The sequence below is a fragment of the Cydia fagiglandana genome, chromosome 8 (assembly GCF_963556715.1).
Source record: "Cydia fagiglandana chromosome 8, ilCydFagi1.1, whole genome shotgun sequence".
Taxonomy (NCBI): domain Eukaryota; kingdom Metazoa; phylum Arthropoda; class Insecta; order Lepidoptera; family Tortricidae; genus Cydia; species Cydia fagiglandana.
The window spans coordinates 16,419,730-16,437,081 of NC_085939.1; the positions used below are offsets into that span (position 1 = coordinate 16,419,730).

Sequence of the window (17,352 nt, forward strand, 5' to 3'; positions counted from 1 at the left end):
AATTCGCTGCGCGAGAAAGCTGCCCGCGCGGGGGTAGGTAGGTATTTAATTCGAATGGAACAACGATATTTTAATCGAAATGATATAACAATTCATATTCTGCTACTATTTTTATATTTTTCATTAGTATAGATAAGATAGTTTCGTACTTATACTATATTTAGAATACGATATCCACACGATGTCCTATATGTTTATTAGTAACCATAGCAACGGCATCTCTCTTCATATGAAATGTTTTTTTACAAAAAATAAACACTGTCTTTGTTGCTTTATTTAACAAAATTATATGCAAAACATTGAGTTAAAGTCGAAATGGAAGAATTAAAAGATGAAGCCATTCATCACACTGCACTGAAGTTAGCAGAAGAGATAAAAAACTTATCAATATACAAATCATTTTACAGTGACGTTCAGGCAAGTATTTTCGTTGTGTAATTGATTGTGTATACATATATATATACAGATATACGTAGTATGCTTTCTAATGAAAACAATTTTCGTACTACAGAAATTGGTATCTTCGACAAATGTTAAAAAAGAAGACTTCAAACAAACTTTACAACAAGCGATGAAAGAAAAAGGATTAGATACAAAGTTAAGAAACACAGTGTACCATTGGGTGAGAACTCAGACCAAGCAAAATGTAAGTCCCGATTCCTACCCACATTCTCCATTGAAAAATATTTTTCACCACACCAGCTCGGAAAGAATTACTTTGCACTTCAAAAACGAATAGCAAAGTTGCATTTTATCCACATGTGAGGCAAAGTAAGCAAATGCAAATTTTGAGTTGTTTTCTTATGTTTGCTGGTAGAATTGACTTTTTAAATGATGATTTTGGATGATAAATATTTAATTACATTCATTTGGATTTGATTTGGTTTGATATTTTACATTTAATATTTGCTTCGGGTTGGTGTGGTGAAAAATTTTGTGTTTCACTCGGGGGCAAATTTTGTTTAACCCTCGTGCTTTGAAACCCTCGCAACGCTCAAGATTCCATTTTTCGAACCACTCGCTGCGCTCGTGGTTCAATTTTGGAATCTTTCGTTTGCTCGGGTATCAATATTAGCACGAGCAGTTAAACAACAACTTTGCCCTCTTGTAAAACAAATAACTATTATTAAAAATGTTACCAGATTTAAAAAAACAGTTATTATTTTCAGAAATTGGATCCGTTAACGTCTTTACAAAAAGCGAGTGCTCAGTGGGAGAAAAGGATTCACAAATCACTAAATTCAATGTGTTCTGACTTAGAGACCTCTTTAGCAAAAATAAGGCCCCAAAGTGAACAAGATGAACTCTCGGAGAAGTGGAATGAACTTAGCACATACACCTTAGGTGTTTACCTACTATTGCATTATATTTCATTCCCTTCATTCACCACAATTGACTACTATGTTACAAGCAACTCAGATTTATTTATTCGTCAAAACAGATTAGGCTTAGCTTGCATGTCATTTCTGCAAAATCTGATTGCTTTAGGTGAATTCAGTTGAATAAGTATATATAAATTGTTAATTTATTTCAGATTTATCAAAATACAGACCAGTTTACGCACCAAAGGACTTTTTAGAAGTATTACTAACATTATCCGGTTATGTTCCTTTTACGAGAGAGTAAGTCCTAATAATAATAACATAAGTATAACCCCGCGGGGGCAGCTTGTGGCGAGCTGACGGTGAGTGGCGACACCGCGGACCCCTATTCCAGAGGGCCCTGTCATCTGGCCCTCGCCTCTGTGCTTGCCTTGATTGGCCGGCCAGAGTGGAGTCGCAAGAGCGGGACCTATGCTCCAGGTTGGAAGTGTAAAATGTCATAACGCCGGCGGCCCTTGAACGGATTACCGGGATCTGGCTACCGCAGACTCACCTCTCGACAACCTCACAGCCACTCCAAAGTGTTGCCCTGTTGTCGCACTGTGCGTGCGGCCATTGCGGGGCCCACTCAATGAGTTGGCGAGTCACCACCTGTCTGATACAATTTTGAGACTGATTGTCACGGCAGGTGTCCGCTAGTCTCTCCCATAGCCCATTATCCAGTCCATCCAACTTTCAAATCTATAGCCCATGACCTTAGTTCCCATCGCAGCACAAAAGTGCTGCACTGCAATAGTCTTTGCACCTGGCGGGGACCATCCCCGGATGTATCACATTGTGCGTTCGGGGATGGTATCCGCCACGTGTATCCCTTGCTTTTAGATTAAAGTGTCTTAAAGGGCCTCTGCGCTGTTGGCTTCGGCCCCACGTACGCCTCCCAAAGGTCCGGGACCCCATGGTCCCGAGATATGGAAAAGACATAAGTATAATATTAGTATATCTGGCAAACCAATTATGACAATAATTAGTGGAATAAAAAACTATGATTTTCTCTGCCCGTGTTCCACATAAAAATGATTCTTGCCAAACTAAAGAATTATTAGTTTCGTTAGGCGATTCTGTAATTTTTCTCTAGAGCGCCAATGTGACTGAGGGTTCGAGTTTATAAAACAAGTGCGAGTCGGACTCGCGCATGACGGGTTCCGTACCATAATGCAAAAAAAAAACGGTCACCCATCCAAGTACTGACCACTCCCGACGTTGCTTAACTTTGGTCAAAAATCACGTTTGTTGTATGGGAGCCCCATTTAAATCTTTATTTTATTCTGTTTTTAGTATTTGTTGTTATAGCGGCAACAGAAATACATCATCTGTGAAAATTTCAACTCTCTAGCTATCACGGTTCGTGAGATACAGCCTGGTGACAGACGGACGGACGGACGGACGGACGGACGGACGGACAGCGAAGTCTTAGTAATAGGGTCCCGTTTTACCCTTTGGGTACGGAACCCTAAAAAGACCTTAACACAACTATATAAACTGTTTTATATGTACATATAAATAGCTATGTAATTTTTCAGAGATGAACCTAAATGGGAATTCGCGCATTTACCTCTCCAAGTGAAGACGTTGGATGAATTGGTAATTGTGCTTAATTATACTATTTTGTAGTGTCCGACCGAAGGTTCGGTTTCGGTTTCGGCCAGTTTCGGCTAAAAAATCATGTTTCGGCTGTAGTTTCGGTTTCGGCCAAAAAACGGCCGAACCTTTCGGCCGGGCCGAAACTTACGGAATGGTACTTCGGAATAAGACCAAAAGTTGGGGAATAAGTAGGACAACAATATTAATAACTACATATTATACTGATTCATGTATAGGTACAGAAATTAATTGGTTTATTATAAAACACAATTCCACTAATGAGGGCGCCACTGGACGGTCGACGCAGTCTTAAGAGGCTGTCAATACCTATAACGCGCACACTGACTAATTATTTCGAAGTGAATTAGTGATTTTACCTCAATTTACTACTGGTTTGTGTTTAGTGTCCGACCGAAGGTTCGGTTTCGGCCAGTTTCGGCTAAAAAATCATGTTTCGGCTGTAGTTTCGGTTTCGGCCAAAAAACAGCCGAACCTTTCGGCCGGGCCGAAACTTACGGAATGGTACTTCGGAATAAGACCAAAAGTTGGGGAATAAGTAGGACAACAATATTAATAACTACATATTATACTGATTCATGTATAGGTACAGAAATTAATTGGTTTATTATAAAACACAATTCCACTAATGAGGGCGCCACTGGACGGTGGACGCAGTCTTAAGAGGCTGTCAATACCTATAACGCGCACACTGACTAATTGTTTCGAAGTGAATTTTACCTCAATTAGTGGTTTTACCTCAATTTACTACTGGTTTGTGTTCCACATGTTCTCTACTTCAGCTTAGCCTTTGGCTTCCCTGCGCCATGCTCGGCCTGCGGTCTCGCTTTTTAATACAAAGGACATTGGTTGGAGTCTGTGCTCAACTACTTATCCTGAAGCCTGAAGCACGGCTTTGACTTCGCATGAAAGTTTGCCTCACTGTGGCACTTCAGACTTTTAGGCCCGGGTGAAGATTGGTACCCGGCCTTGCGATATTGTCAACAAAAAATTTCGCGCTCGCGTTTTTGGTTGACCCTGTATCTACATGTTAACTTGACTGGTGAATGAATAAAGTTAGACCAAGAAAATCCTGCAATGATTTTGATAGCATACGCAGCGCAACTTGTGCAAATGTTATTTATACGTCATAATTTCATAGAAGTTTTGACGTTTTAAATAACACTTGCACTGTTATCAAAATCGTTGCAGAATTATCTTGGTCTAACTCTAGTAATTTTCTTAAAAAACTGCTTAAGTAACATCAATTTCAAGGATATTGGGTGTTGATAGCCCCATAATATGTGTATAATAGGGGTTTTATGACAATTTTTTCAACGATTTTAACAAGTCTACAAAAGTTTCGGTTTCGGTTTCGGCCGAAACTAGAGCCAAAGCCGAACATTCGGTTTCGGTTTCGGTTTCGGCAAAAAAACATGTTTCGGTCGGACACTACTATTTTGTATCTTATTTGGCGCAGTCGCGTAGGATATCGGCAGAATTTTCAGTAAAAACATTCGAAATTAAATAAGCATAAAAATAAATCTTTTAAAGTGTAATTCTTTGGACTCTGCTGCCTTTTTGTGTACTGCATACAATTAGTTACTTGGAAACGGAATACACTGACAGATCAACATATCCTGTAGTGGTTAACTTAGGCTAGGGTTGCCATACGTCCCGGTACGCCGGGACATGTCCTGGTTTGAAGCATGATGTCCCGGTGTCCCGGCCCATAAGCAAATTGTCCCGGTTTATAAATCATAGTTATTTAGTAGGGGGCATTGAGATAGACAGACGGCCGGACGGTCAACAAAGTGATCCTATTTGGGCTCCGTTTTTTACCTTTTGAAGTACGAAATCCTAAAAATCTACCTACCTACTATTATCTCGAAAAAATTTCGCGCTCGCTTCGCTCGCGTTTCCATTTAGGTACCTACATTATTTATGACAGTCAAGTAGAAATTTGGTACACATATATTATGTCAATCTATAACCCGAAGACGGACATGTAACGTAATTAAAATTAATTTTAAACATAGGGGGCACTTATTGGGGGGTAAATGAGACACTTAATAAACAAAGTTTTGCAAACTATATGGTGTTATATATCAAGTGATAGAGCTGTGGGAATCTCAAATATATTTTATTAATAATTTTAAGATTAATAGTTTAGAAGTAATTTAAGTAAATAGACAAAAAATTACCACTTCCCCTCTATATCTCCGAAACTACTAAAATTAAAAAAAAAAATACTAAATAGTTCCTTACCTATAGATGACAGAAAAACCTATTAGAAATATGCAGTCAAGCGTGCGTCGGACTTATTACTTAGTTTTTGAGCGTCCCTTACGGATCTTTTTAAAACATTTCACTGCACGTTTCACATCAAAATATACATTGTTGAAAATTGTGTAATGTACGGAACCCTTGGAAGGCGAGTCCGATTCGCACTTGGCCGGTTTTCGTTAAATGTCCCGGTCTGAGCCCCCACACTTATGGCAACCCTAACTTAGGCTATTAATTTGAACCTAACAACATTGACAATATTGCCAATATTAGAGATATTGTATCTTGATGAATCCCTAAAGCTTGACCAACGGATTCTTGCAGAGGAAAGTGTATCCTGAATGGTCATCCGGTGAGCCGCTGCTCGGCGTGAACCCTTCGATGCCGAGTCAAGTCCCGGGGTTCGCGACACTGGAGGCCGAGCGGGTGGGGCTAGGGGAGCGCGTGGCGGCTCTGGCTTACGCCCCTGTCGCGCAGGAGTACCTCAAGAGGGGCAGTCCGCAGTCGCTACGGGCTACGCTGTGGTCTCTGGTGCTCGGCTCTGATGTGAGACAACAGGTATAACAAATCTTGTCAACTCTGATGTTAAAAGTCCCTCGCCGGGGTTCGTGATAGAGTCTATGCGGAAAGAGAAGAGTCGTGGATTTGTCGTATGGGGCCCAATACGTTCAATGACTCTTTTCTTTCCGAACACTACTGGGTTTTACGACATCTGAAGCCCTGATTGTGGTTGAGGGTTGGAGGAAGCGTGTACTGCTGGTACAGAAGTAACTCAAAAGGCAAAGTCCGAATAAAATGTATTTATTTTATTTCAGCAAGTAACGGCGTTCAACCAACTGAAAGCGAGTGTTCTGGAGGTAGACCTGATGATTGACAAGCTCATCTTCAAAGATGTGCAGCTCACTGCTTCCAATGACGACCAGTACTTCGTCTTCGAGGACCTCCTGTACCAGGTAACGTTTCAAAATAGTCTCCCTATTCCATTGATGGAACAACTGGGCTTTTTTTACCGATGACGTTTCAATAAAGCTTGATGACAGATGTACCTAATCTCCAAGCGTTTTTATTAACCTCCGGCTGAAAAATAATAAGATTGGTTTGTTTGCTCTTTAAAGGGTAAACTGATTTGGATGCGGTTTGTTTTTATTTGGAGACAGGTTTTCTAGCGCTGTTTCTTAGACATGTTTTGTCAAAATCGGTACATTCATTTCATCGCGGAGAACTTTTATTGTTTTTATTCTGATCTATGTTGTATGTATGTATAGGTGATGCTATGTTTTTCGCGCGACTGCAGCGTGCAGTCCGCGCTGGTGGAGGCGGGGTGCGCGGGCGCGCCGCTGATGGTGGCCGTGCGCGGCCGCCACGCGCCCGCCGACCGCCTCATCGCTTTCCCGCCGAGCGGCGTCATTCCCTTCCACGGCTTCTCTATGTACGGTGAGTATATGGAGCGTGCATAAACTGTGGAGGGCAGCACAGGAGCGGACAGATTTTTGGCGCGAGGCGTAAATGTGAAGTTTATGCTTCCAAATTTCTGAAGTAGCCCACAAGATGGCAGAACCTACTATGCACAAAAAAACGTACGAGAAGGGTAGATGGCAACACTTGCTTTGGTACACATGTTTTTGTTTCCGATTCAGCCCTCGCCACACCTCTCCAAGTCAGCCTTATTCACCTCACCCAGCTATCAACCTTGCATTAATTAAAAAAATGCATTTAAAAAGGCAACAGGGGGCCACCGCGGAAAACGAAAATTGCGATTTCGTTATCTGCCTCTATATCACACGAATACCTATAGAAGAGCGTTAGAGAAGCAGGAGGCAACTAAAGAAGTTCTGATTTTCGTTTTTCGTGTTAGAGGTTCAGGTGAATTCGTCCTCTTGTCGAACCGGTCTCGGCGCCTCTTTTCATGTGCCGCCCACCTGCAACCCTCTTCACTATGCCTCTGTCTGTTGACACGCATGAACGAATTGATGATTCTCCTGAGCGACTTTGGGCTTTATTAGAGTCACATAATAGAATAATAGTACTAGGTACAGAAGACTCACTCTCTAACAAAACGCGTCTGTCACGATCAGCACAGATATGGCCGCTAGGTGGCGACAGCGCCACGCGCGGCTTATGGCAAACCCCAAAATTGGGGTCGAACGGATGTACTTTTAGGTACCTGTAGCAAAGCGACGAAATCGCGGAGTGAGCCATGCCTGTTAGGTCCACTTGCACCATTCCACTAACCCGGGGTTAATCGGTTAAACCTGGAGTTACCATGGTTACCAGTACAATTTGACACTGAGTTTACAGATTAATTGCTTAACCCCGGGTTAGTGGGATGGTGCAAGTGGGCCTTAGAGTGCAGTTCCTGCTAAAAGTAGGAACCAGTGGAAGCGTACTGGGCCCATAACCTGTTAAATCTGGGCGTAAAAGGAAACTATGAGAAGTTCATGTGAAGATATGTGTTGTCTAGACAGTCTAGACTCTAGAGAATAAGCACTAATAAATACAAAATTTAGTCTGTTCAGCAGTAAGGTCGAAACGAATGTGACGGCATCGCGCAAGCGAATAAAAAGCTGTATATTATTTAAACTTGTTCCACGTGCGTTTATGCAGTTACCTATAAAACAAGATTCTTTTAGTTCACGAAGACACTTTCCAACAATATTCGAGCGCATTTTGTTTTGGGCACGTCACGTTAGCACACCACCTACGTATTCGTGGCAAATTGAGGTTGACGGCTAGCGGCTGAGCCTTGATGAAAGAATGATGAACTAATTAAGTACTTATGTATATTCCAGCGACGCCATTCTGTTACCTGTACGACGATCCGGTGCAGCTGTATTATACGTTCCGGGCCTTCTACATACGCTATTGGCACCGACTGCATTACATTTCGACTCACCCACAGGTGACTTATACCCACACTTTATATACCTGTATATTATTTATAGTAGCTAATTAATAGAATCTGTTCGGAAAGAGAAGAGTTATGGAAAATTGGAAATATGTATTTGGCCCCATTCATTACATTCCACGAATCTTCTCCTTCCGCGCAGACTCTACTGATGTTCATAAACGGTGTAATTGGGTATTTTTTACACATTGCAGGGTATTGTTTCACTGTGTCTGCTGTATGAAAGGCTTTTGGAAGCAAATGAGCCACTGCTATGGATACATTTTCGAAATATTAACATAAATCCGTAAGTATTTTATCAAATACATACTATTATAGCGACCAGCCCTGGCTTCGCACGGGTTAACAAATTATACACAAACCTTCCTCAAGAATCCATCGAAAACCGCAGGAAAATGATGAAAACTACTGAACAGAGTTAGTTTTTGAGTTTATTGGGAACATACAGACAGACGCGGGGGACTTAAGGTGTAGTGATGTAGGTAGCATATATGTTAATTGAAATACTCTTTACAGTACATATGGTCCTATTTTCCTGCACTAGTGCGTAATATAGCACTTTTCGTGCGTATGTCAAAAGTTTAAAGGGCCATATGTACTGTAAAACGTTGTACGATACACGTGCCAATAGGTAATTCGCATTCGAATTTCCTCTTTTCCGCACTTGTATCGTAAATAAGTTAAATAACTATATCACCATAATCTTATGCAAAGCACACATTCCTCATGTTATCCAATTTTTAGTAGGCATAATGTTTCATTGTATTTTTTGTTTAAGTGTAAGGGTGGTCTTCAAATGGCTGATGCGCGCCTTCAGTGGACACTTGCCCCCCGACCAACTGCTGTTGCTGTGGGACGCCATACTTGGCTACGATTCCCTCGAAATCCTACCACTTTTAGCGCTGGCAATACTGAGCTTCCGAAAGGAGAACATCTTTCAAGTGAATACGCTGCAAAACGTAGACGCGGTGCTAGCCGATTTGTCTACAATTTCGGTCATTCCGCTTCTGCAGTTGGCACTCATGAAACCTTAGCGGCCAGTGTTGCAATATAAATAAATTAGTTTTTTTTAAATGTAAAGTTTGTCTAGGAGTTTTTGGGCAGTTTGAAGGAAATATGTTATTGTAACTTGTTCATGTTTTGTTATACAGTTACATGTTGGGTTTGTGCAATAGTTGATAATGTTTTTTTCAAAACAATAAACCAGTCGATTTTACAGTTTTGAAAGTTGAACGTTTCTCAATGTTTGTTTCTGTTTATGGCAGTTATTTCTATATAGAACTTCTAGTTTGGTACAAATTTTCACTTTACAGAAGCAGACAACTAGTTACACCACTTACACCCTGTGTTTTCTTGGACAGATTAATCCTTTAAATGCCATATAAAGTGTTGTAAAATGAAGAAAATGCATCATTTTCTTAAATAATTCATGTGAACTCTTTTGCCTAGGTAATAAGGGTGATTGATTGTAATGTTGCATCTCGCATAATAATATCTACTGGTACCGTCGCCATCAGATATCTCGGAGCTGCCAAAGTGCTCAAAAATATCTGAACACGCACTCTAACGCCTTAGCAATAGAGACGTGTTTAGATATTTGTGAGCGCCAAGGCCGCTCCGGTATATCTGATGGCGACTGTACATAGTTACTTACATGTATAGTCTCCATAACAAGAAAAGCTAATGTCCAAAAATATTCGTACAAATATGACATTTAAAAGGTTAACCGGCGACATTTTTTATAAAATTGTAGGCCATGAAATAATTGATTAAATAAGATAAATTAACATTTATTTCTTTCTGCATATAACACACCAATTCCCTTCCTCGTAGAAGCTTTTCTCAACGACGAATCCCACTTCCTCGCACAACCCGTCAAGTTCGCTCTCTTCAAAAACGTGATAGTACCTCAGAAGGGTATTTTGTGCGTCGGAAAGTTTGTTATCCTTAATATTTCTAAGTTTCCAAGGGACGAGTAGATCTTGGTGTTTGAACTGTGTTCTGTTTTGGTGGACGGGGAGGGTCACACCCTCGACGCTGACGACGGCTTCGTCTGAAGACTGTTTGGTGTTGTCGAGGTAGTTGGAGCGCGTCTGGTCCTTGGACCACACGGTGAGCAGCGCGCGGCCGCCGGGGCGGAGCACCCGGTGGATGGTGGAGATGGCGGCGAGGCGGCGCGGCTGGATATATCAACAGAAAGTCAGTTAACGCACCGTGTAGGGTCCTTCTCAGAACGCTGCTCGCTGAGCAAGCCGAGTTGGTGGTAACTAGTGGGATTTTTTTTCCCAGTAGTTACCAGTGGTAAAAGGTGGGAAAAAAATTCCCAGTAGTTACCACTGGTAAGAACTTGGTGGTAACTAGTGGGAATAACCCGCTGAGAACTGAGCGGTCGGCCGTGCGTGCCTGAAATCGCGGATGTCATTGTTATTTTTAGTTACTTTTAACAATAAAAATGTATGAGTTTTAAGGTTACGCATTTTTAGAATATTTTTTAACTTTTGTCCAGTGTAAGGATAAATGTAGGCACTGAACATAGGTTTAGTAGTGGACAGTCGTCCTGCTGTTTACAGACTCTATAGTATCTACTGTATAGCGCGAATTACTGCACGCCGGTACATGATGGCGATGCATGCATATGGCGTTATTTTCATTACATTTGTATATCTTTTTTCAGGACATTTTGTGCTGAGAGGAAAAGAGAAAGGAGTATGTTATTCGGCTGTCCCTCTTAGTAAATAAATGGTGTTCGGCTAAAGCAGCGGTCGGCAACAGGCGGCCCGCGAGCCCCCCTGGCTTTTTTGTATGTAGTAATATTGACAAACGACAATGTCTCATAAAGTCACAAAACTCACAAATATTAATAAAGTGCGGCCCGCTTCAATTTCCTTAACTACTATCTGGCTCTAGGCTGCTAAAAGGTTGCCGACCGCTGGGCTAAAGGATAGGTGTCGCAGAGGGAGTCGTATAACGTATGCGGAGTGAAATTTGAACAAAGTTGGTATATGTATATAAAATATAAAAACACAAAAATCTAAATAAAAAAGACGTGTCGTCAATGTAAAGTCAATATGTCTGTCAATCAGTTTGGTAAGTCTCATAAAGATTGGGTGTTTAATTTTGTAATTATGGTAAATCAACAAGAACGCCTTCGTCAAACAGTATGTAATTTCTATAGTAGCCATCCCCTATGGCCGAAATCAAAGGTGGTGGAATATTTTGTGCAAATGGGTGAGAGTCGAAGCACTATTTACAATATTCTGGCGTCCTTTGCCTTGAAGAAAACCACTGCTAGAAAGCCTGGTTCTGGAAACTATTCCAGCTTGAGCAAGGTTTCCGAGAGAGCTCGATTAAAGAAAATTACGGCCGGCCGTGTCGCAAAATCTTATAGAGAGCTCGGCAGAAAATTTAAAACTGACGGCAAAACTGTTAAAAAATATCTTAAAGACATGGGCATCGATATGCGATGTAGAAAAGTTAAGCCCACTGTCTCTGAAAACCAAGAAATCACTCAGAAAGTACGGCTGCGTAAATTAGTCAAAGAAATATTTTACGCTATAAACAATGTCACTTGCGTTATGGATGACGAGTCATATTTCACGTTAGATGGAAACGAATGGCAAGGCAATTACTATTTAGAGAACACCAACGGTCCAACCGATGAGAACGTGAAATATGTTGAGCATACAAAATTTCTTAAAAAAGTTTTGCTATGGCTTGCCATCAGTCGACGCGGAATGTCTAAGCCTGTATTCTTTGAGTCAGGTTTAGCTGTGAACGCCGACCGCTACATAGAGCGTTGTTTGCCATTAGTGCGGGATTTCATAAATACGAGTCATAGAGGAGAAAATGTAGTGTTTTGACCAGACTTAGCCTCAAGCCATTATTCCAAAAAAACCCTTAGCAAAATGGCGCAGTTAAACATCCCATACGTACCGAAGACATCAAATCCACCTAATGTTCCGCAACTTCGCCCTATAGAAGATTTTTGGGCAAATCTAAAGAGGCGAGTATATTGCAATAATTTTCGTCCCTAAAATGTACAGAGTTTGATTCGAAAAATAAAATCGGAGCTGAATAAAGTGCCGACATCTGTGTTTTCGACAGCGATGGACAAAGTACCACAGAACTGCCGTAAAGCATCTCGCATGGGAGTAAACTATTTTATACATTAAGCCTTGATATATACATTATTATAAGAACATAATTATTTTAAAAAGAATGGTGTTTTTTTTATTTAAAACAATATTGAACTTTGTCCAAATTTCACTCCGCATACGTTACATGCGTTCTGGTTCGCCGTCCTGCTCTATCTCTAGCGTTTTATTTTACAGTGCATCTCGCTCTCACCTTACTGCTGAAGTGGTGCACGACTGCGATGCATATAGCCGCGTCGGCGCATGCGTCCCGCAGGGGTGCTGAACATAGGTCCAGGCGTACACAGTCGTTCGGTTTCGCAGTATTACTCAGTCGTTGGTGGCATTCAGATAGTAGCCCGCTGCTGCGCTCGCCTGCGATCTAAAAAAAAAAGACAATAAAACACAAATTAGCCTTATTTATTTTATAATTACTAAGTATTTCAAATCATAGAATTTAAATAAGTAAACTTAAGATTTTCTTCCTTATTCATAAAACTTTATTATCAGTCAAAATAAAACCGGGCAAGTGCGAGTCGGACTCGCGCACGAAGGGTTCCGTACCATAATGCAAAAAAAAACGGAAAAGATGCAAAAAAAAACGGTCACCAATCCAAGTACCGACCACGCCCGACGTTGCTTAACTTTGGTCAAAAATCACGTTTGTTGTATGGGAGCCCCACTTAAATCTTTATTTTATTCTGTTTTTAGTATAGTTGTTATAGTAGTATAGTTGTTATAGCGGCAACAGAAATACATCATCTGTGAAAATTTCAACTGTCTAGCTATCACGGTTCGTGAGATACAGCCTAGTGACAGACGGACGGACGGACGGACAGCGAAGTCTTAGTAATAGGGTCCCGTTTTACCCTTTGGGTACGGAACCCTAATGACAGATAAAGACAAACGATTCATAGCCAATTCAGGTCCAGAGCCACCAAGTCCTGCACTCCCAGCCCAGCACGAACACCTGGACCAGCTAACTGCTGGAACAGCTGCATACCTATAGGATGTCATCCCTCAGCGGCACGTTCTTGCTGCCCAGATCCAGAACTACGGAGCCCTACACTCCCAGCACGAACACCTGGACCAGCATACCTGTAGGATGTCGTTCCTCAGCAGCACATTTACCGCTGCTCAGCACCAGAGAGCCCTACACTCAGTACGAACACCTGGACCAGCTAACTGCTGGAACACCAGCATACAAACAGCTGCACTCCTAACTGTACATCGGTGGACCTTATTACAAAAGGCATAAGGTACAGTTAACAGTGTGGGCGTTGGTACCTGTAGGATGTCGTCCCTCAGCAGCATGTTCTTGCCGTTGCCGCTGCCCAGATCCAGAACTACGGAGCCCTACACTCCCAGCACGAACACCTGGACCAGCATACCTGTAGGATGTCGTTCCTCAGCAGCACATTTACCGCTGCCCAGCACCAGAGAGCCCCACACTCTCAGTACGAACACCTGGACCAGCTAACTGCTGGAACACCAGCATACAAACAGCTGCACTCCTAACTGTACATCGGTGGACCTTATTACAAAAGGCATAAGGTACAGTTAACAGTGTGGGCGATGGTACCTGCAGGATGTCGTCTCTCAACAGCACGTTCTTGCCGTTGCCGCTGCCCAGATCCAGAACTACGGAGCCCTGGGGCACTCCAAGCATGAACTCCACCACTTTGGGCCAGGGTTTGTGGCGAGTGGTGCTGAAGTGGCCCGCTATCTGCTCGTACACCTGAACAGAGAAGAGTGTATATTATCCTAAGACCCATACAAATGAGAAATCCAGATTTTCCTACTGAAATTTGTACCTTTGGTGCAAAGAATAGAGTTGATTTTGGTTTTGTTCGAAAATTGAACGATACAAAACAAATGCGACTCTGTTCCAATTGAATATGATTTAAATTTCATCGAACTGAATAAGTACTATAGGTAGGACCTTGGGCCATAGGAGGATTTTGTCGAGGCGGGGAATGGAGCCAACTGCTGGCCTGACCATTCATTTAAAACTCAAATTCAAACAAAATATCACGTTTGTTGTATCGGAGCCCCTTTTAAATATTTATTTTATTCTGTTTTTAGTATTAGCTGTTATAGCGGCAACAGAAGTACATCATCTGTGAAAATTTCAACTGTAGCTACAACGGTTCATGAGATACAGCCTGGTGACAAACAGATGGACAGTGTAGTCTTAGTAACAGGGTCTCGTTTTTATTCTTTGGTTACGGAACCCTAAAAACGCTTTTCGCTGTTCAATTCGTAAACTAAAACTTACTTGATGTACATGAACCTCCTCCAGCCTACTAGCCACCGCATCTATCTCTGTCCCACTCCTACTGTCGCACAGCGTGTGATAGGGACATGCGCAAGCGCCGCTTCTCGTCCAACGGAACGTGAGCGAGACGCGCACGCGGCGAGGCCGCGAGTCCGTCGTCACGACACGTGCGGCCTCCGTGCGGATCACGGGGTCCCATGTGCGGGGTTGGATGCCGTGCTGCCAGTCGTACCTTCAATAAAAAGAACAGTTACAACAGTTAACGCTTTTCCAGGCATAGTTAGATATGTACCTAACTACCACATACGCGCCTATAGAATTTTCGACCTTAGGGCCCCCCCAGGGGGCCCTAAATGAATCATCAAACCTGCGTTCATATTTGATTAATCAATCAGTCAATATATTTGATTTTATTGGGAAAACCTTGTAGTTTGGTGCGGCCTGGAATAGCGTTAATAAATGATTAGAAAATGAAGATTTCATTTTGAAATAATCTTCATCATGGCCAAAATAATTACTTAGAGGTGGTATTAAATCTGTCCAATATAATGGTCCAATGTCATTGTGTCTCACTGTCTCATTTAAGCAAAATGTGAGACAAAATATACATTGGAGAAAGAAATTGGACAGGTGGAATACCACCCTAAGGTAGGTATGTATATAATTTCAAACAAAATCGAACTGAAACTGACTCATATCATAAGAGTTGGTCTGTTAAAACTATCATATAAACTCTGCGCAGCTTTCGTGTATCAACCTATTTTTGGCAGGACTTTCTAGTAATTTTAGTCTCTAAAATACACAATGAGAGAAATTTAAACCAACATAAATTTAGGATTATTCAAAAAACATCCAACCTTGCCTCACCCTGCATAATGAGCAAGGAGCGTGCCGGCACCACGACTGGCACAGATTTGCCGGAGTGGTGCTTCCAGTCCATTACCACCGAGCAGCCAAGGGACACTGACAGGATTGTGTCTCCGAACGGACTGTGCTTGTCCACGTGAGATGGAATGCCTGGAAGAGAGGTGTATTTTAAAGATTTGGCGCACTGGGCACATTTAGTTTTGCCAAACCTTTAACACATTCATTGCCACTAAGTGCTTCGGGTTACGCTCGTAGCGCGTAGCCACTACGAACAGTGTACCCGACAGTCAGGTTCTTGGCACTGAATGTGTTAAGTGACCATAATGTATGTCATATAAGAAAAAAAACCATATTCGTCGCCCCTTGCAGCCTGTTTCCCCGGGCCATGGGCCCCTTGGCCCTAGGGTAAATATGCCCCTAAGTATTGGAAATTGTTTCAATTGAGAACTTGTGTGGCAAAATGTACAGGTACAACGCGAGGAAGATGATGATATTTTTATCTAAGGTTAAAAGTACTAAATCAAATAAATCTCTACCATTAACTTGATGTTATAAAAGTACCTTGCCCAGGTTCATATTTGTTGACTGTCAGCTGATCAGGCACCCCAACATCGATCCCTTGGTCCCTCAACCGTTGCCACAACATATCACATTCCTTTGGTATTGCCTGTTCCAGCGGAGCCGACAAGTCCACATCGTTGCTGCCATATCGGAACTCATATCCGTAGTGAGCCACTTGTCGGTTCTTCAGGTTATTGGACTCTTCAAACTTAAAGAGGTTAAGAAATAAATCCTCTTCTGCTGGAGTGATGAAGTCATCGAGTATAAGCAGGCCCTCGGGAAGGTCGTGTTTGCAAATCACTTCGAGGTTTGGAACTAAAATAATTATAAAATTGCTTATAAAACTGTGCAAAGATTACATATTTAATGTGTTTAATGCATGCAATAGTTACACATTGTATATATGAATGTCGAACCAGATTTTGATTCAAATAACCAAACTTTTAGGTATGTGAAGGTGGGAAGTGAAACTGTTTAGTTGCCTTACCATTTACAACAAAGTTCATGTAAATTGGAGTTCCATGGAGTTTAATTTTCCCATTACATTCTTTGTAGAATAACGCCGCATCATCGTCACTCTTAAATACTAAAAACGAATGTGTTTCACCCTTTTCAGCTATCAACTTAGGTAGGGCTAAGTTTGGTAATGTTTTTGCTATTAGATTGTGAACATCTTCTTTTATTAAACCTGTAGCTTTACCTACATTACACAGAACCACATTCTGAAAAACATATAATTAGACTTTAGAAATGTTTATAACTTTTTACGTAAAATAAAACTGAGTTTGAATAACATACATACGCGATTAGGTTTCTCTATACAAATAATTCCCTTAGAACTTTTAAGACGTGCGGCAAATCTTTTCTGCTTTCGATAAGTTTTCTTCTCTTCTTCTAGCATGTTTTGCCGACTTTTTCGTAATGATTTTGGTTAAAAAATATTAATTAAAACAGAGCAGATTGAAACTTTTTTTTTTTTTTTTTTTATGGCTTTCCCCTCTTGTGTGTATTGGCAGGAGGGATTTTGCCAATGACGACGTTTTAAGACGTACCACGCACGTTAAGAATGTTCGGTGAATAATTTTGATTTGGTGATAGGAATTGTGCTGGGAACCTAAAACAAAAACATTTATTGTTATGGACATCACAGACAACACAAGACATAATGTACAGTTTATTAGAAAAAGAGCGGGAAAGGTGATAGTTTTGACAGTTAGGTAGCATGCCAACATAAGGAGAAAAATAAGAAATGGACAATAGATATAAGATGACAAGTATTATAGAAAGAGTAGAGCAAGTAAAGCCGTTAAAGTTTTATATTATTTTCTTGTATGTGTTTAAGAATAATTCCAGTGATGGGAG

General features: G+C 41.4%; 2 protein-coding genes across 4 annotated transcripts; one reads left to right on the top strand and one right to left on the bottom strand.

Annotated features, from left to right (window-relative positions):
* Positions 1-189: 189 nt before the first annotated feature.
* On the top strand, positions 190-9,657 carry LOC134666703 (TBC1 domain family member 19). The gene is made up of 11 exons (XM_063523941.1): positions 190-417; positions 512-646; positions 1,170-1,344; positions 1,535-1,622; positions 2,903-2,963; positions 5,571-5,804; positions 6,062-6,199; positions 6,512-6,680; positions 8,036-8,145; positions 8,346-8,437; positions 8,930-9,657. Exons 1-11 carry the CDS (start codon positions 316-318, stop codon positions 9,183-9,185), a joined length of 1,560 nt encoding a protein of 519 aa, XP_063380011.1. The 5' UTR covers positions 190-315; the 3' UTR covers positions 9,186-9,657.
* Positions 9,658-9,925: 268 nt separating this feature from the next.
* On the bottom strand, positions 9,926-16,953 carry LOC134666702 (alkylated DNA repair protein alkB homolog 8). Of its 3 annotated transcripts, XM_063523939.1 has the most exons (9): positions 16,793-16,953; positions 16,478-16,712; positions 15,991-16,305; positions 15,420-15,579; positions 14,563-14,794; positions 13,894-14,022; positions 13,572-13,598; positions 12,499-12,666; positions 9,926-10,331 (listed from the first exon to the last, which is right to left on the bottom strand). In XM_063523939.1, the coding sequence occupies exons 1-9, from the start codon at positions 16,889-16,891 to the stop codon at positions 9,942-9,944; spliced, it is 1,755 nt and encodes a 584-aa protein (XP_063380009.1). In that variant the 5' UTR covers positions 16,892-16,953; the 3' UTR covers positions 9,926-9,941. The 3 variants fall into 3 exon arrangements, with proteins under 3 accessions (XP_063380009.1, XP_063380008.1, XP_063380010.1); XM_063523938.1 differs by lacking the exon at positions 13,572-13,598 and having other exon boundaries at positions 13,867-14,022; XM_063523940.1 differs by lacking the exon at positions 13,572-13,598 and having other exon boundaries at positions 13,867-14,022; positions 16,789-16,882.
* Between the last annotated feature and the right edge of the window lie 399 nt (positions 16,954-17,352).